The 24,183-nt window shown below is 35.5% G+C and overlaps 3 protein-coding genes across 4 annotated transcripts; all 3 read left to right on the forward strand.

Annotated features, from left to right (window-relative positions):
* Positions 1 to 3,190: 3,190 nt before the first annotated feature.
* On the forward strand, positions 3,191 to 5,789 carry LOC143469844 (uncharacterized). 2 transcript variants are annotated; one of them, XM_076967697.1, is made up of 4 exons: positions 3,191 to 3,803; positions 3,898 to 3,972; positions 4,085 to 4,327; positions 5,314 to 5,789. In XM_076967697.1, the coding sequence occupies exons 1-4, from the start codon at positions 3,715 to 3,717 to the stop codon at positions 5,417 to 5,419; spliced, it is 513 nt and encodes a 170-aa protein (XP_076823812.1). In that variant the 5' UTR covers positions 3,191 to 3,714; the 3' UTR covers positions 5,420 to 5,789. The 2 variants fall into 2 exon arrangements, with proteins under 2 accessions (XP_076823812.1, XP_076823813.1); XM_076967698.1 differs by having other exon boundaries at positions 3,195 to 3,803; positions 5,317 to 5,789.
* Positions 5,790 to 12,803: 7,014 nt separating this feature from the next.
* On the forward strand, positions 12,804 to 14,198 carry LOC143468214 (uncharacterized). Its single transcript, XM_076965259.1, has 3 exons — positions 12,804 to 13,030; positions 13,184 to 13,354; positions 13,468 to 14,198. Exons 1-3 carry the CDS (start codon positions 12,930 to 12,932, stop codon positions 13,574 to 13,576), a joined length of 381 nt encoding a protein of 126 aa, XP_076821374.1. The 5' UTR covers positions 12,804 to 12,929; the 3' UTR covers positions 13,577 to 14,198.
* Positions 14,199 to 18,009: 3,811 nt separating this feature from the next.
* On the forward strand, positions 18,010 to 23,700 carry LOC143468215 (p53-induced death domain-containing protein 1-like). The gene is made up of 17 exons (XM_076965260.1): positions 18,010 to 18,927; positions 19,344 to 19,499; positions 19,643 to 19,902; positions 19,990 to 20,099; positions 20,207 to 20,336; positions 20,418 to 20,513; positions 20,785 to 20,928; positions 21,062 to 21,201; positions 21,305 to 21,395; positions 21,531 to 21,683; positions 21,778 to 21,896; positions 22,036 to 22,124; positions 22,219 to 22,403; positions 22,607 to 22,670; positions 22,808 to 22,916; positions 22,991 to 23,089; positions 23,243 to 23,700. The coding sequence occupies exons 1-17, from the start codon at positions 18,213 to 18,215 to the stop codon at positions 23,376 to 23,378; spliced, it is 2,796 nt and encodes a 931-aa protein (XP_076821375.1). The 5' UTR covers positions 18,010 to 18,212; the 3' UTR covers positions 23,379 to 23,700.
* The last annotated feature ends 483 nt before the right edge of the window (positions 23,701 to 24,183 follow it).

Below are 24,183 nucleotides of genomic sequence, written 5' to 3' on the forward strand. Positions count from 1 at the left end.
TTTTGTACGATCGTTATTGTTTTGATAAGAAAATTTGCAGCTGAAGAATGCTTCTTGATCATTTTATGGTCGTCTGCTTACTTCAACGTACTAATAACATAACTACCACTGACGTCAAAACTGTGCTGATCTGGCTCTATATTGCAACAATAAAATTTTTAAACCCCAAGGCCATGAGCCAGAGTGACACATTCAATTGTGATAACCCTAGTGTTACAAACCATTTCTTCTAAAAACAGACAATGGATTGATTAACTGAAAGGTTATGTTGTAAATAATAACGTATAATGATTGGAGCTATGCGTTAGTTGTTTAAATGGTCAAAATACAAATCGCGTAATTATTTGTTGACACTTAATAACTAAGTTTTATTATTCTATATTTGATCAGTGATATAAATCGAAGATTATCATTTTTGATAAAAAAACCTAATCCTCATTGATTCATTAATTATTATTGATTCACGTTTTACGATGTTTTTTATTAAAACTTTTTAGTTAAATTTTACTTGTCAGCATAATACTTAACGTCCCCTAAAACCTAGGCTTTATCCATATATCCATTATTATCCACATATCCACTTTATCCATATAGCTTCCGAGCCATAAACTAGGACAACTTAAGCAAAAAGTGCATTGTGAGGTCACACCGTCCATAAAAGTATTTAATCATAACAGAAAGATTTAACAAACACACTGTCAGCGTTTAACCGTGGAATATCTTTGAGCGTACACTACTACATGCACAATTTTATGTCTATTAGGATAATGCTTTTGAACAAATTTAAAATCAAACCATCAAAGATAAATTTTGTGCAACCGGAACGTGTGGTAAACCTACTTCTAAAACGGACATTAAAGAATATTCAGTTTGTTACTGCTAGCGATGATTTATACTTCACAGTGAAAAATGGCAAAAACATCTTGCAAACGTAATACGTATCAATACGTTACGCACAGCTATAGTTCAAGAAATAACTTTATACTTAAAAACCTGCAGTTAACGTAAACGATTCGTGTACAATTAATCTGTCTTTGTAGGTGTAAAATGACAAATATGTACATCACCAGGGAGCAAAAATAGTTGTCAACTCCATAGGTTCAATAAAAAATTTTGCACATACTTTTAAAGGCTTGCGTAACAGCAAGCGGCGACAAGGCTGACCTATAAAGTCTGCAAGAAAGCGGGATAAGCATTTCAGAAATAAACTAGCTTTTAACATAGATAAATGGCAAGATTGTTTGTTATGGCTTACATACGAACAACGTTTACTTTACGTTAACAACGGCATGTCTGTTAAATGCAAAGTCACAGCGGTTTTCTAGCTTCAATTTTGCTGTGGCAAAAAGATTGAAATTTTGTTGATGCGGTCTTAAGCAATTTCCGGGGCATACTATAAGCGAAAGCATTACAACAAACTTGTTACGATATCGCGAAAAGATAACGAAATGCAAAACACCTATATTGCACAAAACGTTCTGACAGTTCTGGCTGCCATTTTGGTATAGGCTACATAGAGAATGATGAGGTATTGAGTGACCAGCGGTTCATTAACCTGTGACAACAATTCGTTAAGATTAAATCAGTTTTGAAAATTCACTCAAAAACAGACGTGTTTATAACAAGTATCTAAACTTTGTTCAAAACAAGTTCAATTCTCATGTGGGCGAAATTAGGCTGCGAACGGGAGTCAATAATTTATCCATTTAGCCTATATTATATACACTACTAGGCCTATATACGACATGTTTCTGTTTTCTACGAATGACAATCTGCTTGCTCAATAACAGCGTTTTTATTTTCGTCAATCTGCTAAAGCGCAGAAAACCTCATAGCAATTTGAAATTAATAATGATCACTCCGTACATTTGTGGACGCTGTGGAATGGGCCTTGTGGACGCCATTGCTACAGGCTACGCAAACGTGACAAAATTTACAAAATATATAATAAGCTTTAAAGGACAATAAACAGTGAAATGTTCGTTAACTAAAATATTTAAATTGGCTTTAAGGGTAGGTGGTTTACGGACTCTTCAAATCAAGACAAGAGTGGGGTTTTGGAGTCCGGATATGCGAGTGTAGATTAACTTTGATCACGTTTTTATTCAAATGGAGATTTCGCGCCTAATTCACTGTGTAATTTTAACCCTTACGCTCCAGTTTAACGAAGAAAATGAAGATGTTTTTGTTAGCAAATCCCCGAAGAATGCAATAAAATCCCATGTAACAAAGGTTCACGTCAGCTAAGATATAATACATATACCAAAATATATGAAAGAGAATTTCTCTTCTTTCGAAAAAGATAAGCATTCAGAGCAACATAAAAGAAAACACTACAGCAAGAGTTTAAGATAAGCTAGTATTACGCTTAAAATTTCGGGTATTTTTGGTAAATAATGTTAAACTTAAATCATCGCAATGCGTCATACAAGCAGTAGAATTAATGAAACCACCTGCTGGTTGCCGAAGACAACCTATAAAAACATGGAATTACGTTCAAAACTGCATAACCAACCAAGCTTCTGCACTTGGTGGTCATGTGATGAAGCGGGAATAAGCCTGTTTCGTTCAAAGTTACACTTATGGATTCACAGACTTTGAAAATTAAATTAGCGCAGTATTGTTTACTAAAATATAATTGTTTTCGTTTCATTTTCTGCATAGGCTAAATAAGTTTAATGGAAAGGGTTCGGTAGACTTTTCACCTAAGATGTACAACATCACCCGCTTAATAAAACTGTTTACTTTTTGGCGTAGGTATTTGCATTTTAGCTTAAGGTCAGCAATTAAAGCACTTATTCATATATACGACTTATAATACCAGTACCGCATAACGCCATGAGCCAAACCTCAGAGAAATCTCGGTAGGCCGCAATAATGACAGTGTGCTACAGCTTTCAAAACCGCGTGGGGTGTTATCGGCCACCACCAGCAACGTGGGCGATTGCGAAATTTCTGATGAAACTTGCGATAGGTAAACTGTCACATCAAACGAGCTTTAACGGTAATTCTGGAGAAACTTAATGGATAAGGCGCATTAGTCATCTTCAATAATGCCTGAAGATAGCAATTAGTCGTTGAACGAGGTATAAATACGCCATGACGCCACCGCTTCGTTGCCGGACCTTGTCCTAGGACCTAGGGAGGCAAAGAATGCTCCGCTGCAAAAAAATTGTGAGTAGTTAAAATTTTCAATGTCTAATAGGTCACGCTTTACCGAAACTTCAGAAAAACCCAAATGACAAGTAACCTTGGGCCAAAAACTTGTCAATAGACTTTACTTAAATAAATTTGTCGAAAACGAGTGCACGAGACCGCATGTGCGTTTTTCCTGTGTACAAACAAATCATTCAAGCATGATGGGCGGAACAGGAAATTTTAAGCGATTAGTTGTCAGTGTGTGGAGGGTGTGCGGAAGGCGGGCAAGCTATAAAACGTGGGAGTGGAACGTCAGATATTGCTACTCGGTGTCATCACCTGTCCTTGACGGGATGATATATTCCGTCGTGTTCAGGAAACGAGATGTTGAGTACTATTTATATTCGCTAAAGTTTGAAGAGCCTTGCTTAAATATTTTACTGTTTTTTTTTTTCAGGAATTTCAACCATCGAAAATATTTTGCTATTTTTAAGTCGTAAGAAGTTGTTTCACCTCAAGTTTTTAAAGAGAATTAATTTTTGTGTCGAATAAAAAGGAAAGAAGAAAAGCAGAAAAATGTCAAATACTTTGCTGTTGAAGTTGATTTTCATTTTTGCATTCTCGGGCGTACTCTTCGAAACCGCATATGCGCGAGCGATTTCAAGGTTGGAACTTAAAATAATTTTAATTAAATATTATTACTTATTTATTTTAACTCATAACAAGAGTGATAGTTTTATAATATTTATAAATTTTTAGCCGCAAAAGCGCAGCCGTAGACAATGCTAAACAGGATGAAAATTTACACATCGAGGATTTTGAAAAACTTTTGGGGTAGGCCTAAATTAATTTTTTGTATAAGTTCAAACTTCATAGTCATCGAAAAAACTGTTTTATTTACAAAAACTGAAACGTTGAAGTAAATTTTAACAATTTTTATTCACAGACTAAGTCAAAGTTCGAATTATTACCAGCAATTTTCGCCACATCATTCGCATTTAGAACGAAGAATATTTCGTGCAATGAGACACTTGGCCATTTCTCTGGATGACGAAAATGAAGAAGATGCGCTGACCTTGCTGCGCGGACCACGCAGAAAACGGACAAACTCCGAGCGCATTTATCATCAAAAAATAATTCACAACAAAAAACAACAAATTCGTGAAAAATTGCTGCACTTTCTATTCAGGTAATGGAGGTTTTTGAAAAAATAATAGTTTTACAGGCCTGTTGTATCATCATGGTGCGCACTTATAAATATCTAAAAGTTGGTAAAAAATTAAGAGTGTTTGAAGTTATGTGGTGTAAAATTTAGAATATTTTAGTTCAATTATAAACTGGGGATCAAAATTTTCCAACCGCTTCTTCCTAAAAAAACAAAATCTTTACGCACAACAAAGTCTTAATGTGGCAGTAATGATTAGGTGAAAGATGGTAATTTAAAGTTTGAGAATAGTTATTCTTCAAAATAATATAAGGCGAAATATTCAATATCTGATAGCAAAACGCTAAAATGAGCGTAAAAAATTTCAAGCGCCTTTTGTAATAACGAAGGTTTTCTATCAATAGCTTGGCTTGGATTTCCATAAAACACTTGGCTTGTCATTGCGCAACTCAATATATTGTGTTAGAGACGCGTACCGATGTACAATATCGGTGAAAAAGGAACATCGATATAGGTTGGGGGTTGTACTTTTCCAATCACCAGTACCAACGCACAGTTTATAAATATATAACAATAGATGTGCATCATTTCGTGACGCTATATTTATTCCACTTTGAAAAAAGGGGTGAGACTCGACAAGACCTATTTGCATTGGTCCGAGCCAGCTTTTGAAGAAGGCGTCTCCTATGATAAGTGTTAGGCATCCGACCTCAGGCATTCCAATGTTTCATATAATGTTTCGTCATCCTTTACGTATAAGAACAATATGTTACGTAGTCTGAAATCGATAGTCCCTTGTATGACTTTGTGTTTCGTCATCGTGTACGTCAAAGGTTAATTTCGTCATAAAACAAACTTTATCGCGTCGTTACTTTTAATCAAGTAAAACATTTTTGATCGATAAACCAATTTAAAATAAAGCGTGATTACTTAACACAAAAGTTCTTACAAGAAATAACTGACAAAAGTAACTAACTAACTAACAAAACTTGCATGTATTTTTTTCTTAGCAGAAACGGCAGAAAACCAACGAGAGAATACAAGGAATGTGTTCAGCGGCACTGGCACTTGAAGGATAAAGTGGACTTGATGTGTGGAAAATATAAAAAAAATTAATTCTCGCCTGAAGCCGTGAAGAAATATCGTTAGGGGTCTGTGTTACACTGTGCGATGTAGTGATTTAACCCGATATTTAATTGAGTTTGACGATGCGAAAAGAGCTAAATCTGCTCTGGTTACCTTTTGCAGTAAAACTGTTTGGTAACAAGCGTAAATGATAGAAATTTGTTGTAATGTTTTCGTGTCTTTTATTCGCAGTACAATGCAATGTATTTCTACTTTTTGTATTTCAAGCTTTTCACTGCATGCGCATGTATTTTTATAAATGTTACTTTTTACGTTTATTTATGCTTTGTGTAAAAACATACCGCCGGATAATCGCCATTTCGTATATTGACTTGATATAAATACATTAAAGCAAAAAGTTTACTTGTACATCATTGTTGTTAATATTGTACCAAATGTGTGTTAGATTCCAGCTATACATAGTAAGTAATATGAAACATTGCAAATGCATTTAAGCGCGAAACCGGGTTAGCTATTAATAAGAGGAGGTCAGCGCGATATGGTGGTGGCAGATAAACGGGTGTGTGCCTGAGGTTGTCTAAATACGTTTTCCGGTAAATTGACTGTTGGGGGTGTACGATGTATTTGCTTACTAAGAAAACAATTTAAGAGACAAACACAATCTCGTGAGAAACGATTAGGAGTTTCGACCTCGTAAGAACGACGATAAAATTGAAACCATAAATAGACAATTTTAAGAAGAAAGCATTTGCACCTTTACACAAAAAACGCAATATTCTTAGCAAATAATATCTGTCAAATTTCAAGTTTGGCCATTTTGTTTTAAAAATCGTATACAGTCGTATATGACAACTAACGTATACCACAAACAACTGCTAACTTTAAAAGGGAGAATATTAGAGAGCAACGATATTTTAATTAAAGTTACTTTCGATAACAATGACTAAAAACACGACATAAGCATTACAGTTTCGATATTCGAACATGTATAACATGAAGAAATTCAGGTGTTTTCACCGTCACACTCACGTTGCTCACGTGGTTAACACAAGCACTAATCATGCTTCAGCAGACTGTTCTACCGTAATCCATGTTGAGCATTTTTCAAAGTAAATCTTTAATTAAAGTCGTATTAAACCATACAGGCAAACAAGAATCGCAATGTTACTGTGCACTTCTCAGGCGTATATGCATGCATCACCCAGGTTGTAAAGTGAATGTATTGTAAACAGAATGAGTGTCTTGAAAACAAGACTAGCGTTGGGGGATATAACGTGCCACGAAAAAGTCTCACAAAATAGCTTCAACGTTGGTAAACAAACCCAGAATAACTGAATACTTAAAACAAGGAAAGTAATATGACAATAGATACCTCTATTGACGCGCGTTGCAAAGCAGATCATGTAATCAGCTTATAATTTTCGCCTGAAGCATATACGGGCGATAACAAACTTGCACAAGCTAGCAGCGATTGCAGAAACACTCACGCAACTGTTTAAAAATGTCTCAAATCGCGTTTGCTTACCGTTATGCTTGCCCGCAAACTTTTACATAATACGACACCTATAGAGTGAGGAAGCTCAATAAAACCAGGCCAATACTGAGAGGTTAAGTGGAATGGAAAAACTACGCCCACATACAACATGTCAAAGGTCATATAACTCTTTCGCCATGTTCAGATATTGATTACACTTCACGTAAGTCTGCTGCCTACAGGCGGAAGAATTTTGAAACATTTTGTCGAGTTGAGCAGCCTTTTTGTCGCAGGGAGTCGCTTTTAACATTAGCCCCCAAGTGGTGTGAACGAAATCGAAAATTACAATTACCTTACAAAAAACAATTACCTTATATTAAAATGCGTTAATTTGATATGCTGTGAAACCCAAACCAACAAGGTCGACGTAATGTTCCAAGAATATCCAAAGTACTAAAAATACCTGTGAAGGGCAGGTGTCGTTTTTCTAAACATCAACAAAAATATGCTTTCATAAGTTTCAACTTTGTTAAAACATAAAGTACAAAAACTCAGATGTTAACATATTTGCATACATGCCTGCTTTAAAACGTTTCGGTTGTACATAGATAAGCACTTATTACACAAGACTATTCACAATTTTATTAATATTTCGAAGCCCAAAAACCTACATCGGAACCCAGTTTCAATAGCTTCAGCAGTGCACTCAGAGTCAGGTTACAAATCACAGCCTAATAAGGAAGTGCTAAGAGAAAATGTCAAAGTGCTTCTAAGCCGCATATGATTCATATGCTTGAAGGTTTCTATGGCCCAACACGTGGTTAAGCAAATTAAACAAAATCGGCCACAACCATGGCGACTAACCGACCCCACAAATGAGGGCAAGTTGAAGATGAAAACCGCATTACTAATTGAGACCCTCATGTAGTGTATTTAGTCAGACTCCCAACAAAACATTCCGGTGACTGGTGGGTATATCGTAAAAACAAAGCGTTGTGAGTCAGTCGGTTTCAGACTTGTCGTAATAACTTGTAAAGCACATTTTGTGTGACGGTGCTGCGCACAATCCACAAACGCCGGAAATTTCAAGTTTAAATGCAAACGTCAGGCAAGGGTGAAATGCTGATTCACGGAGATGACTAAGGTATCTTGAACTTACTTTCGCTATATTGAAGTGTCGATAGAACTTTCGAAAACATAAAACAAGTCTTGATATCGGCGCTGGCAGAGCTAGTTCGATTATTCACTTAATTCTTTCGAAATCCAACCTTTTTTTATAGCAAATGGTGACTAAAACATGACAACAAAAGTTTAAAACAGTTCATTGCCGACTTTATTGGAAGCTGAGGACATTCTGTCATAATTTCCAAAGCGATGACAAGTGGTCAGAAGATTCGTAAGCTTTCTCCGTAAAGCAGCGAAAAGCATAGCCCATATGACCCGACACTAATTTTCAAAAACACCGCACCAATTTACCGCACGAAAATCGTTACTTCAGGTTTCACATTTAACTACAACAAAACAAAACGAATTTTAATTAAATGAAGATTAAATAAATTAAAACGTTTATCTTCAGATTGATACTGTCATTGCTATCTATCGTATAATTTGCTTCAAAAAGCGAATTTGCGTAAATAACTTACATTTATCTATACAGTATAAGAGGCCAGCAAATTTCCACACACAGCAAGCGACTAATAAATCATGAGAATAGTAGGTAGGTCTAGGGCCGCTGCGAAATACACCAGTGTCTCTGTTAAATTAACATATCAGTAGAGCAGGGTTGGAAAAATAGACGAAATAACTTGCTATAGTCGAATGTTCACAGCCGGCAAACTACGAACACCAAACGGCTTAATCACCAGTCAACCTACGTGCTATATAAGATGCTGGTCCAGTGTTAGTCATACACGAAGAGTTGCCTAAACCAACTTGGACATTAGGAAAGTGGAAAATAAACAAAAAGATCATGATTAAAATATCTGTAAACAAGAGATACTTCCGCCACAGGACACGAAAAATTGGGACTGGTTGACTCATGAAAAACGAGTTGGTTGCAGATGCCATCATCAAATTGGGCGTTCCTATTTCGTTATTGTATCTTATAAAAGACTAACAACGTAAAATATACTACGCATTCTAAAAGATTTTTTAATCTTTAAAATTTCTTTATAAATGGAATAAATAAAGAGAGCGATATTGTTTACGTCTAAAAGAAAACAAAGTTAATTTATTCATGACTTTCAAGTTTACAAGGATTATTGTATGTGATCATTGACAAACATGGCTCACGAAATATTATTTTGCCTATAAGCGGATTGTTGTAACATTGACCGAAGAATTTTCATCCTGAAGTATTTCTGGAGTTCGACAACAAAGTAACGGATGAACTCGACTCACCTTGACCTTTGCGGTCTACGCGTGGTTCCAAGGACAAGAGTGTTATTAAACCGACTCACTTTTGAAATGTAAATCTTTGGTAAATGATAAATATAGGCAGTGTTTTTAAAACGCAAATATCACAAGGGTGAAAACCCGGGCAACATTTACAATATATTAGTTATGTGTTCTTTGTACATACGCTTCTATATGTTTTCGGCAAATTTTTGCAAAAAATACATAAAGACTGTTATAATGGTCCTTTCTCTATAATAAGCACATAACTGGTAGTGATCGAACATTGCTTCCACTTAAGCAACTTAAGCGAATACGCAATGACCCAAATTAAGAAATCTGCAATACCAAGAAGACAGCCACGGTTCCAGTTCGAGTGTATTAGTGTACGATATAGTTTTGTATCACTTGTAAAATATGACGTTTTTCGTTACTTTTGTAAATGTATATCATTTGAACAACTTAAATCATTCGCAAAGGAAACACTAAAACCGGCAATATGGAGTAAAAAAGCTACGGGTTAGGCGTATGTGCAGTAAAACTAGTCGTTATACTATTACAGTACTATAATTAACACAAGTGTGACGTACGACAAAACAAAACGCGTGTAACAAATCGGTGGGAAAACGCACCGCATGGACGTTAACCGCCAGAACGGTTATTTTCTTCAGAAAGTTATTATTATTAATGTTAACATACAGCGAAGAAATTTTTTAATATTAATCATCTGTCGTACCCGCGCGTGTTGAACTTTTAAAAAGCGGATTTTCCGGTGTTGGTGAATTACTTAAAATTTTAAATTTAGCGTAACTGTCACAACATATACAAATGTTGTCTGAAGTATAAGAAAAGCAGACGACGATTATATAGATCACGTAAAATATTTTCCTGGTGGTACCAACAACGGGGCATGACATCAAGTTGAAACATAAGGTTGTCTCAAGATAAAAGATAAGAAAAAACAACATCAACTGTTCATGATTAAGCTTTAGTAGTGGAAAATCTATATAGGCCGGGCAAGATCGTGCTTTTGAGAAACTATAAATATTAATTCATACGTATAAGGCGTGAGACTGCAGCAGGAAAAGTAAACAACAATACAACAATACCGAACCCTAAATACGCTAAAAGGCGAAGCGTTTATTTCAGGGATATGCGGACCGATTGCAAAGTGAAGGAAGCAGACGGATCAAATGTCGCGTCATCACACAGATATCTCACCGGCAGGCATTTAAAATATTTTCTATCTTTAACATTCCCAGAATTTTGGCATAGCTTGCATGCGCCAGTGGTCATGTTGTATGTACACGAAATTTGCCTATAAAGCACAAACAAATAGTCAAGACAAACCTTTACAAGATAAAAGATTCTTTCTGTATGTGTAGGACTACCGCATACCAGAAGTTTATTTCGTCAAGTACAAGTTAACAGGATATTATAATAACGGATGTGTATCATTTCAAGTTATTACCGGAGTGATGAGTAATTAAAATTTTCATTAACCAAGATGAGTACAAAATATGACGAATCAGGATAATGAAATGTATCTATTTTTAACTTTTTAGAGCAAAACGATGTAGGTCTGTAGGAGAATTTTTTTTACGAAATACTCGACGCGAGCAAGCAAGAAAAATATGTTTTCCAACTCAGTTTGTGTGGAACCTACCTTGTTTTTGAGCATGCATTTGACGTTAATTTAGATGCGTGGGATCCGGAGTCACCGAAACGTAACGAACCCGGTAAACACAAGTTCCCATTTAAAAGTATTTTACGGGAAAATGGGCCAAAAGCCCTCAAAACAACTTCCGACAGTGGAAAATACCGGGCGTAATTTTTGGGAAAAGCCTTTCGTAAATGTCAAGAAGTACGAGTTTTGAAAGATCCCTTGTTGTTTGTAGACTTGCGTGCATGCGTGATTACCTCAAACTATAGCCATGCACTTAAAAATAATAAACCTACATTCGAAACTTTACCAGCAGGTTTACTTACAGCTATCCTCATTTACATATTGATTTCGGAGAATTTTTAAAAATTGCCGAAAAACAAATCGTTTGCGCTCGCATTAATTGCTGGAACCGAAGTCATCCGTAACGTGAAACGTTTTGCATAGGTATTACAAAGCTTCCAAAGTATAAGTGTGCAAGTCATAAGTTAAACTCAAGCGAAACTAATACGTCACAATTACTAAGCAATATCGCGCAAAACAAGTTGTGATGACGCTTACATAATAAACAGTCACATGATGTGAAACTGAAACGTTTTTAACATTGCATATGGCATCATTTGATGGGTTTGTAGCCCCGACTACCAATTCCTGTTGACACAAAGGAAGGAATCGTTAAAACATGAAGAGAACCTGGGAATTCAGGTCATAGTTCCCAGAAAGGAATAAGCCGCTAGATGTATGTTCTCGTTTACAGACAAGTCACGTCCGATCGTTGGCGTTTTGTTTAACGGCACGATAATCATTTTAAACTTCTTTACAGACCCTGACAAGTTTTGTCATAAACACACAAAAAGGTAGAGCACTGCATGGAATCTCACGTGACGTTGCGCTTTTCGAACTTATTTTAGCACATGGCTATCACCCTCGTGGTAACGTCCACAGTTTGATTTGGGCTGCGCTTAGCTTTGACAAGTGACACCCACTTGGGCTACAAAGTACCCAAAGCAGTACTTGAAAATGTTAACAACAATAACTACACGACTGTACGACAGACCTAATAACCGTTGGTATACAGCAGGTGCCCATTGTGATGGCACGCGTCGTTTGAAAATAATACAGTTCCGCCACGTATTGTATTAAGTGTCGTTGCGTCAGATGTTTACACTGGAGTAGATGCGGCGGGAATGCTCGAAGTGACCTTTTGTTTGACTCTCTGCTTACGTTACGAACAATTTAAAGCTTTTAAAATTCTTTGGATTCTACGCACTGCGTCCTTGATGATTACGAAATTTCCCTAAGTTGCGCAATTTCCCAAGCGCCCTTTGTACTCTTATCTGAGCTTTCCATGACATGATGTATCATGTAGGCGGGTCATGACCGGTTTTGTTCCATGGAATGTTATAAAAAATGATTTATAGTTGTGCATTGAAATTAAAGTGTGACCAAGCCCCAAGAAATGTTTGAAACTATGAACCACAACGATGCATCGTTGATCATTCACGATTGAATCTAAAACTGTTAATAAATTGCAATAGCATGTTGCATAACACTATTTGCATTAGCTTTGTCGGCAAGCAAGGTTATATGGAGAAAGATTCGAACAACTCATGAACTTATATGTTACCGAAAACGGACATCGATGTTTCCAAATTTTTGTTCATTATTCTTTCCGATGCTGCTTCCAACAAAAGCCGTCCAATGGAAGCCGCGTGTTATCCTTTGGATGGTCTGGATACTGGTCACAAAAAAAACGCCCCACTTCTTTACGATGACTGGCAACTTTAATGTCAGCTCAAGCTAGAAACTTCCATATTGCAAAGAAAAACGCTGGAGTGATGAGAAAAACGTTTAGTGCGTATAAATACCTCGCGCAGGAGTAGTTTAATCAGACTAAACTTAGCGGTCATTCAGAAGTAGAAGCCGAGGAAAATTACATTTGACCTCTGTACTTCACCTACGACGAATTTAAGCGAAAAAAATCTCGTGAAAAATTTTAACCAAAGAAAATGGCAATTTTAATGAAAACGAAAGGAACAAGCAAATGCCTTTTAATAATTTTAGCAGTATGCTTCGCAGTTACCTTTGTTGAATCTGCGTCATTGAAAAGGTAGAGATGTTATTACTTTCTTAGTTAAATAGCTGATATTTTCTATTTTCACTAAACGAAGACGATAATGTGTTTATATCGGTATAAGCAGGTACGAAGTAGCCATGCTCTGGTAAAGTATCGTAAATTTAAAATGCTCCTATATGTCAACAGAAATCGAATTGTCGGACATCCTCAGGAGAATGAAAAACTTGCGCAAGACGTTTCTGGTTCAGGGCAGTTTTTGCGAAGAGTTCGGCGATACTCAACAACCGATTTTAATGACAAGATGTGGGGAAAGAAGGACAAAGCTGCTTTGGAACAACTTTTGTCGTCGTTCTTTGAGTAAGATATCAGTTGTTTTCATTTCATTCAAGGTTTTGATAAATTTTATACCGTAACATTATTGCTTATGTTTCATAGTTAACTTGTTAATTAATGGTTGGTTTACGTTTTAGTGAAACGCCAAACAAAACGAACTTCAAAAAATGCATCAACAAGGTATTAAAAAGAGGTCGAAATTCCAGAACTAAATGGGACCGGGTGATCTTGCGTTGTCTGAATTAATATGAGCAACAAAAACTTGGAGAAATGCTCATTTCAAACAAAGATCATACACAAGAGCGCAACTGTGAACCTACTTCGTGAACTTGTTACAGTGTAATTTTTATATACAGTATATTTATGCAAAATATATGTATTTTACTGCTAAAAGTATACTATACGCATTTTAGTATTTATTATTATTTATACAGTTGTGCCCATTTATACCACACTACAACCTTTCCTGTTGCTGCTTCCCAAAAATAATTTATCACAGACTTGTAGCTCATTTCAGACTTTCAGCCATTAATAGCAAGTCTTTTTAAAACTATTTTAATTATGAAAACTGCTGGTGCCACAGCATGGGCGCTTGGAAAAAAGATTTCAACTGTCTATTTAAAGCTACTCGGTTAAAGTTAATTGCTTTAACTATTGTTGAGACGCTATTTTATTGCCAATTTTGCTTATGCTTTTTACGCTATTGTTTGCTGTTTAAAGCCTGTGTTGCAAACTATTACCTTTTCCGTAGTTTCAAGGATCGTGCATTTCTTCAAAGAAAATATTGCAATATTGTACTAATATATTTAAGACTGTAACGCCGTGCTTTTTTAACATGAAGCATTGAGTAAATACACTGTTGGTTTTATTATGTAAGTCTTCAGCGCTAATGTTGCGCAATATTTGTAAAGTAGCTTATAAGTAGCCGCAGACAATCATACCGGCAGTGTAGAATTCAAATAACGCAGTGATTAAAAATAATTATCCAGCGTATTTAAAATAAAGGAAAGGAATCCGGCAGTTCTAGAAAAGGACGAAAAAATGGTCCGTAGACGAAACAATGACTTTATAAATAGTAGGCATGGTGGACAAAAGCCGTAATTTTTTCCCTTAACGTAGGTTACCTTAAAATGCGTAGGCTTGCATACATGATGTAAACAACGGAACCGCTTATTGGCCACTTTTCGAAATAAGGTGTGAAAACAAGTAGGCCATCAACGTAAAGTTGTTGATTCCATAGGAATATGCGATAAAATGTGCAAGAACTTCTACTACTGCTTTTTAGTACATTGAGTGACGACCTAAAACGCTATTGTTAGTAGGCTGATAGTGTATGATTATAACTATGCAATTAGCCATTTAAATCTGAAAGTAAACCATTGCCAAGTTATCTGATTCCCAAATTATACACCAGAAATCTACACGTAAGAAACGTCACAAAAAAGGTGGCATGGTACGTACATAACGGACGTTGGAAGTAATATCTGGAATTAAATGCTGTTTATTTGCGCCAACGCCCTTCTAAAAAATGCACAAAAGCTAAAGATACTCATTCCAGTTTAACTATACCGTTAAGTTTTACCAAAAGCGTAAAGTCTTTTCTCCCGGCGATGGCAAATAGAACAAAAAAAATCCTGAATGACCTTTCAACGCCGAAAACTCATTGAAGTGTGAACCGATTCAACTACGGCAAAAGGTTATGCTGGTGATTAGTAAACCATACGGAACGTTTATATACGGCTTAACGTTGACAGTAAGTTAAAGAACCACTGAATTAAGGCAACCGACCTTAGATCGCATCTGTCAACGTGGTACCTGTGATGATCGAGTATAAGGCAGTATGAATGGTTATGCAATTAAAGAAAATTTAACAAAACTTGTTGATACAAATAACATAACTAAAATATAACTTTAAGTAAATAGGCCTAACACTATTTTCGCTCCAGTTAGGCGTATTTCGATAACAGTAACAGGTATCATATGTGTTGGGATTACATTCGCTTCGTTTTGACGCGTATATTGAGCAAAACAAATTTTTACAAATCAAAATCACTTCCAAATCGAAGCAATGTTGAGTATCGAAGTTGTTCGGAAAAAAAAACGTGGGACAGAGCAAACTTTGAAAGCATTATAAATTCAACACCAGAAAAGTGGCCGACAATAGTTTACTCGGTACTGACACCTTGTGAAAACAAAATATAGAAAACGAAAATTTGCAATTCTTCGTTTTGAAAGAGGTGTTTTTGATAGCTATGAAACTGAATAATACAGTTAGGGTAAGTCGCCAGCTCTGAAGCCTAAACTATAGTCACTCACCCAACTTTAAATTTACATAGATAATAATTCAAACCCTTTCCGCAGTCTTCGAACTTGCAGCACTTCTCAGCGGTACTCACCCTTAGCTTGGTAGACTACGGCTGATTTTAATACTTCACCATTACGTTTAAGTAAAGTCAGCGGCCTATGATAAGGGTATGTGCTAAAACTTAGAAACATTATAAGCCAAAAAAATTATGATATTGACAAATTCCTAGACTCAGGTATGTCCACCTAGGCTACAAGCTGAGAAAAACAAACACACAAAACATAGCGAAAGCAATAAGTTACAGTATATTGTTTTCTTGTTTTAATTAAAAAAAACTATATGTAAGAACTAGGAACTTCTAGTAACTTAGGGCTTTTGTATCTTAAGTTTGCGCACAGTTCTTTAGTAAAAGATTTTTACAGAATTCTTTTGAAGTGAAGGGCAAGTCCTAAAACCATCTGAACTTAAACCAAAGAAGAATTGTCAGTAAGTACAACAGAAAAGATTTTTCCAATAATGTTAGTTGGTTGAGCAATTATTGCCAGGATATATTACAAAAAACGCAAATATTTTGCAAATTTTGGGATAAAGTTTTGAGAAAAACTTAAAGACAAAAACATAGGTATATAGTTTAGACCTTAGACGTTTAGAGAGTGACTATTTCACTGTAAGTAGGTCACGCAGTCTGTTATTAAAGATAGGCGATTAGGTTAGGAGAAAGGCAATGCAAAAGGTTGACTTTAGCTATTTTAGGTTTTATTGGAGTTAAAGTTAGATTTAGGTTACTATGTTATAAAATTAAAGTTAAGTTAAAAAGAAACTGTGAAAAATATCTCTGAACGCAGGATTTTTTCCGGTGAAATAGTAGCCGCCTATAGTTTATAGTTAAAGCGTAAGTTACGTACATATATAGGGTTATTTAGATGCAAAACAGAAATAGTGTGCGTTAGTTAGACCCAACATAGGTTACTTTTTGTCTCGTAGGCTGCATAGCTTACGACTGGCTTCTAAAACTGCATGATGGCCACAGGGTTAAATTAAGTTATTCCTGCCAAAAATCTAGGATAGCCTAGTTCAGGAAACAAGTTAAGGTAGTTGTATGTATCCATAGTAGCTAGGTTACAACTTGACCATTTACTATCAAAACCCAACGTTCACATAGTATGTAATCAGAGGTGGGCAGTCGGTACTTTGAAAGTACCGTCAGTAACGGTAGTTGGCAAAAAGTGCACCGACGGTCCCGGTATTCGATACTATTTTAAAAAAGTAGTTCCGTAATTTGTCGGTACTCGGTACCGGTACTTTTTGTGTAAAAGATGCTGCTGCAATTGCAATGTTTGCCGCTATTATGCCCCCGGTAAAGGTTACTCCAGGTCAAAACATATGTGACGTTAATCGCTTACAATTTTACTTGACATTTCTAGATTAAAAAAGACCAACAGATGCTAAAATTAGTATCAAGCATTAATTAACATGTATTTTTGAAAACGTAGCCTACTTGTTAAAATTTTGGAATTATCACGTGAAAAGTACCGAGTACCAGGACCGACTCAGATTTCTCGAAAAAAGTAATTCGGTACTTTTTTTCAAAAGGACCGACGGTACCCGTACTGAAAAAGTACCCGGTACAGTAATTCGGTACTATAGTACCGCGGTACTGCCCACCTATGTATGTCATCATATCGGTTTGGTGGCGGAGCGGTTATCAGAACGCCAAGGTTGGAATAATGATTAATGAGACTCGGGTTTGCTGAAGTTCTTTGGTCCTTATGAACAAGTTTGGGCAAAGCAATATATAAATTAAGTAAACACGTTTGTGTCAATTCTAGATCCTGAAAACAAGCTGTACCAATCTCTGTTCGCGTTCGTCCGCTAAACTGCAGAAGTCTTAGCAAGCTCACATCACGCCTGACGTTGTTCTGAGCAGTAGCCTAATCTCTTGGTGTCGTGATGTCATCTGAGTTGATTTCACTACTTCGCGCCCTTTTTGTGTTTGTGATGTAATAAAAGAACAACTAAAAACGTCTTTTCAACAAATAGGCTTGTGATATGCAGTGTATATATTTAGACAAGTAAAATACGCGTAAAACTTGTCTGTAAAAAGTATTTAAAATTTATTGTGAAAAGTAGATGGTATCTTAACTTACATGTAATATTACCCGGGCTATGAAAGTTTTTAAAGTTATCAAATATCTGGAGAACGTACCCTAACTAAGAACATGTTTATATATTTTACACGTTTTTTAAAAAAAATATATCAATACCATAACCTTTATGTATTAGGTATGTAGAGACTATAATAATACTTTGATTGAAGGTAATGAATATGATGTTTATAACTAATATATCTTGCAAGAAACTGCTGTAAAAGATTAATTTTAGTTTTTGTGTATGAAAGATTTTCATTCGCTTAAGTACCTTGCGTTACCTAATTTTACCTAACGCACCTACACTCAATGAGCAACTTACCAAGCAGCAGTTTTCTATTTTACCGCGAAGGTGCAAACAGCATACGTTTTTGAGATCGTGTGGAGCTGCGTCAATGTAGCTGTTTCGTCAGATGTCTGTCGGTTTAAGATGGGTGATGCCAATCCATTGCTTCATCATTGCATGGAGAATATACTCTTGAATGGCTCCGTTAACCTAAATATTGACAAAGATCCAAGAAAATGCCGTGCAATTTTTCGAGAACTAAGTGGTGTTTTGAACAAAAAACTTATCCTGGATTCTGTGAAGAGCATTGTGCTACCAACGAATAACTTCACATCTGAAGAAGAAGACATAATATTGTGCATTGTATTTATGAAAAACGTTGAAGTTTGTACCTTGTGTGGTGGAAGAAGGGGCAGTGATGGTAAAGCAAAACAAGGAGGTCTTCAAAATTTGCCTAGAAATTTTGGAAGTTTGACGCAGATTACTCATCTGGACTTGAGTTTTAACATTTTTACCAACATGCCAGAATGCCTGTTTGTTCTTGAAAATTTGAACACTCTCAACCTTGACTTCAATCATATTAAAACTATTCCTCCAGAAATTCACAAACTGTCTAATCTGGAAGAACTTTATTTCAGAAGAAATAACCTATCATCAATTAATGTAAAAATTTCCTGCCTGCAGTGCTTAAAAATATTGAATATATCTTCCAATCAGTTGAATGAATTACCAAACGTTTTTCATTTAATGAAATCTTTGAGGTCTCTTGACTTTTCAAACAATCGCATTGGACAACTTCCTGAAAACCTTTTCTGTTCAGACTCTCTTGATACAATAAGAGCTGGTCATAACTATGTAGGTAAATTATTTAGGTTATTTGTATGAATAAGTGAACTTCTGACTATGCATTTTGTGAGGCTATCTACTCAAAGTAGAAAGTGTGGCAGGTGCACACATGAGATTCATGAACATGCACATCGAACTTTTTTATCTTCACACCGATTTATTATATATAAATAAAGAAAAAAATTGAGACTTCAGTCCACTTTGTCATGCCAAAATTTGCTTTTTGCTTGCACGATTTCTAATCAAAAACTGCCTTACTTTACACTCGGGTTATTTACTTTGTTGTACACTATAGGCTACATGTTAATAATATAAATGCAGTTACAATTGTTTGATGTTATTGCATTGATATTGATACATATGCTACAACGAGATTATATTATACATAGTTTTTGTACATGTATATATAATATATTTTATACACTTCAGAAACACTGCCACCAGGATTATGTGACTCAAATGTGGAGATAGTTGATGTTCGCTTCAATTGTATTGTTGAACTGGATGACTCGGTCAAATCTGATAATCGAGTGTTATTAAAAGGAAATCTTCCAAAATCTAATCGAAATCATGATTCCTCTTTGGGTGAGCTTGAAACATTGACTATAATATATACGTATACGGCTACACGTCAAACCTGTAAACCTTCAGCCATAATTTATAAGTTATATAATGCATTTATAGTTGGTGTAAACAATAGATTTTTGTTTAATCTGCTTATAATTTAGATGATATTGAGGTGAATGATTATGATGTTCCTATTTATGTGATGGAATCTGACATTAGCAGCTTTAGTGCAAGTTCTGAGGGTTGCTACGAACTTCCCTCTGGTGTACGAATTACAATTCCAAAACATTTTACATGTAGTTGCAATGAAATTTATTGCAATGTGTCCACATATGAAGACTGCAACTTTTCACTGCAAGAAACTGACCAATTATTGAGTGTTGTACTACACCTAATGCCAAATGGCCTTCATTTTGAAAAAGTGGGCAATCATTGTTTTCATGCAGCTTTATGGATATATTACATGTCCGCTAGATGTATTATGTGATTTGTTTACCTTTGATTTCAGCCAATCAAAATTTCCATTCCTTACACATTTAGTGGCTTTGATGATCAAAAGAGGGAAATCGTTATTAGAGTGGTTTCATCTGATAGTAAAAATTATAGTGAAGACCTAAGGTATGTAGACCTACCTGTAATAATTTTTGTGCAGCAAGTTGATGTTTTATTTTATCATTAGTTCTACATTTTTCAGAAGAAATAAATTTGGGATACTTTGTATAAAGGTCAGATATAATTAATCATCATGAAGAACCACCCTCCACTATGCATGGTGAAGTAACTGCTTTAATTGCTCACTTTTCTAAATTTGCTGTTGTGTCACGTTTGGTGCAAAATACTATTGTGGTTGATAAGGTAAGTTTTTTCATATTATACTTTTAAAATTTGTTGTGAATTCAAGGTCATTCTTGCAACAAAATAATATTTATTCCTTAGAACTCTCAGAAGACGTTGTTTTCTTCAGTGGACCCGTTTACAAAACTACGTTTTCCTGAAGGCTGTGTTACCTCTGACGTTAATGTTACACTTCAGGTATCTACCTTGGCTTCACTGCTTAGGCAGCAAGGTCATGGATAAAATCATAGAACATTGGTTCGCAATGTAATTGATAAAATATGTGTTCTGTTTTGATTTTAATCCTACCATGTGATAGTTTTGTGATAAAAAGTGTGCCTCATCCAAGGTTTAGAAAAACATAACCTTTTTTATCTTTGTGACTTTGTCTGCTACTGTGGTATTTGTTAGAAGCTGAAGTTATCTCAAAGTTCACCAATAAAATGGCCTTTTTTGTTTTCTTTTAAAGATTCTTTCTGTTAATCCAATGGATGTTGATAATATCACAGCTTCAAGCAATTCGTATGCAAGTAATATTTTGTCTGTGGATGTAAAACCCAGCACTGAATTTAAACAGCCAATAACTGTCCATCTGGCTCTACCTTACCTTTTGGTAATATTCAGTTTAATCTACCAAATCGTAGAATTATTCACCTCCGCCTTTAGTAATTACTTTTGACATACTGTACGTAAATTCCATTTGTTGCATAAGTTTCACTTATGTATGTCATTTCAATTTTTAACAGATGGGAAAACAATTCAATAAGAGAGAATTACGACTTATGAAATGCATGAATGATTCGGAAGAATGGAAAGATATTACTGAAAATGTTGACTTAGTTTTTAGTACTGTTGATGTCTCCTTCCAAGTCCAGTCATTTTCAAAGTTAGCATTCTTTTTTGTTGCTAATCATAGACTTGTCAATATATTGTTTAAACTATATAATGTATAATGCATTTGATGGGAAATGTGTTGCAATTACGAACAGGTTTTGGTTAGTCTGGAGTAATGTATGTGGTGTGCTCCGAAAGGTCTATCGCAGAATCATCACATATGATGTGCAATTTCTTGCAATGCAGGTAAAGTTATTTTTCACAGTACACAATGAGCCCGTGTACAGAATATCAACAGTAAATAATATAGGAATTACAGTACATGTTTCATAAGCGAACATGTTTGCCAATTCACCATTAATATGACCACCACCTTTTTAGCAAAAAACACTGCCTTCACGTATAATAGCGCAGTGTGTCCGTTCGGATTTAATGCAAGGCAGAATAAATCAATTGGTTGAACAGGGTTATCGAGCAGGTGATTGCAGTACTGCTGTGCAGAAATTAATGGAAGGGGACCAGTTTAAAGTGAAGGTGAGCTTTGTTGTGTTAGCCATATCAGTTTGCAGTGTGACGGAATTTTAATGAACTATAGATATTTTAATATGATAATTTTTGACTATTTTAGGTAATAGGAGATTTACAGATAAAGCAATACAGTGCCGAAGACAAACGTCACATAGAAGAAAGAGTTCTGGTGAAACGGTTTTATAGTCAATATTCGCCTGAAAAAAGTGATTCCTGTCGGTAATGAACCTCAAATTGTCTATGCATTAAATCTGCAAACATTACATACATGGAATAGAAAGTATGGGTAATAACAGCTTAAACAAGCCTTATGTTCCTGTGTAAATTAGATTGCGAAACTATTGTTTTTGCATGGTAGGTTTTTTGTTGAACCAGTAAAAGAATGTTTGAGTGAAAACATCACTGGATATATTTCCTTTTACAAAATATATGACCAAAGTATTCAAGGTATGTCTTTTAACCAAGTAAACTTTGCTCATTTAAGAAAGTGGAACCTTTACGCAGCTGCTAAATGTATATAATAGTACCATGTTAATTCTAGTTGATCCATCACATGATAACTCCATGCTCGGTGAAGGATGCAATAACATGTCCCTGTTAAAGAAACGGCCATTCATTGATAAGCAACCAAATATTTATGATACAAGTAAACATGCAGGCATAGAACGACAGAATATTACCGATTTGGAATTATTTCATTTAGATGATGTCCTGGTCATACTTCAGGTATCTTTAAATTTTTAATTATATAAAACATGTTCTACAAGCCAACGTAGTTGGATATTGTCTCAGCTGCATACAAATACGTACTAGTTTTGGATTTACAGTACTGTACTCCAATCAAATACTACACTAATGCAGCTTTGGGTGTCATTGCTACTTTCTGATAATTGTTTACTGTGTTTTTTTTTATCAAATAATATTTGTAGAATGTTGAATTGCCGCTTCAGCTTTCTGAAGAGAAGCAACATGTTTTGTTTTTTGGTGAACTTGGTAGGTGGTTGGTGAATTTTATACTATTTTATTTTATATTTTATACCTTTAATTCTACTTATCATGGAATTATACATATGTTATACTCATGAAGTCAGATTTTTTGTCAATAACCGGAATCAAATGATGCAATTCAGGTACTGGCATGTTTAAGGAGTCAAATTTGCGATACATTGCATCAGAGATTGGTGTCGAATGGCAAGAGATCGGCCATTACTTGGGACTGCGGACTGATCATATGGATAGGTGATCAACAAATTGCAATTCTGAATTCAATCATATTATTTTGTTATTAAAAATGACGTTTATGCTGTTTAAAGGATAAGAATGGATTTTCCTGGACAGGCAAGGGAACAGATATTTCAAATGTTGAAAAAGTGGGCGCAAATGCACATGCATGAGGAGGACTGCATGAAACAGTATTTTTGACCATTTTGATTTCCCTCTAGTAATGTAGAATGATAAGTGAAACCTTACTGAGTATGCTATTACACGAACCATTGCAGCTGTAGCCGCCAAGATTTGACAAAATCTTTTCATCTACCTATTTTTATTTGAAAAATCTATCTCAGATTTACCGAGGCGCTTGTTGATGCTGGTCGCACGGATTTGGCGGAGAAGGTGAAACACATTTACGAAGAAGGGTCAGAAAATTTCCGTAAAACCATCAAAAGGAGAAAAGAAATTACTACACCAGAGAATTTTTAACCTGATTATTTTTATTGACATTTTATTTTCTATTCTATTCTTGTGCCTGTATTGTAACTTTTACCGTAATTGCAGCATGCGTCTTGGCATGACTGTGTGGCACTGAACGCCACATTTGCAATGATATAATTGAAAAGGAGTATGTTGAAATATCAACGTAAAGTTTTTAATCTAACCTTTTTCTTCAAAGTTTAGTTTCTTGAAACGGTGGTTGCAGATTTTGTACTAATATGCTTAGCCTTGTCGTTTATGCCAATAGGCTATTTTATTATCAACCAAACTATTACTAGCAAGGTAGTCGGAAATAAAATCCTGACATAGACATACTGTATTTACTATAACTTTACAAACACAGTAGTTACGTACCTTGTTCTGAAATTGCGGCGCATGGTTGGACGCAAATAAGTCACAGCAGCCCGAAAATGATCGGGTCCAGCTATGGTAGCCCGACTGATTCCATACCGGGTTATGTTTTACAAAAGTCAGTAAGCCAAGTATGAATCCGTTCAAGTAAAAAATGTTTCATGAGCTCACTGATAGACCTACTCAGTACAGGATTGTTTTCTTTTAGGCTGCTAGCCCACTGCTGTGCGCGTGTCTTGCAGAAAATATCGACCAAAGTGGTGTCCATTTTCGAAGTCACGCAAAAGCATTCTGTCCGACTTCGGAAAAAAACTTTGACCTAACTCCAGTCGAGGTTGCCTTATTTGCCTATCCTTTCCGGTGGCACCCACACGTGAAGTACAGTTAGGCCTATACTTTATTGAAAGGCTGAAAATCTTAAAATTAAGTAATAAAAAGAACT

Source organism: Clavelina lepadiformis, chromosome 8, assembly GCF_947623445.1.
Source record: "Clavelina lepadiformis chromosome 8, kaClaLepa1.1, whole genome shotgun sequence".
Lineage (NCBI taxonomy): Eukaryota > Metazoa > Chordata > Ascidiacea > Aplousobranchia > Clavelinidae > Clavelina > Clavelina lepadiformis.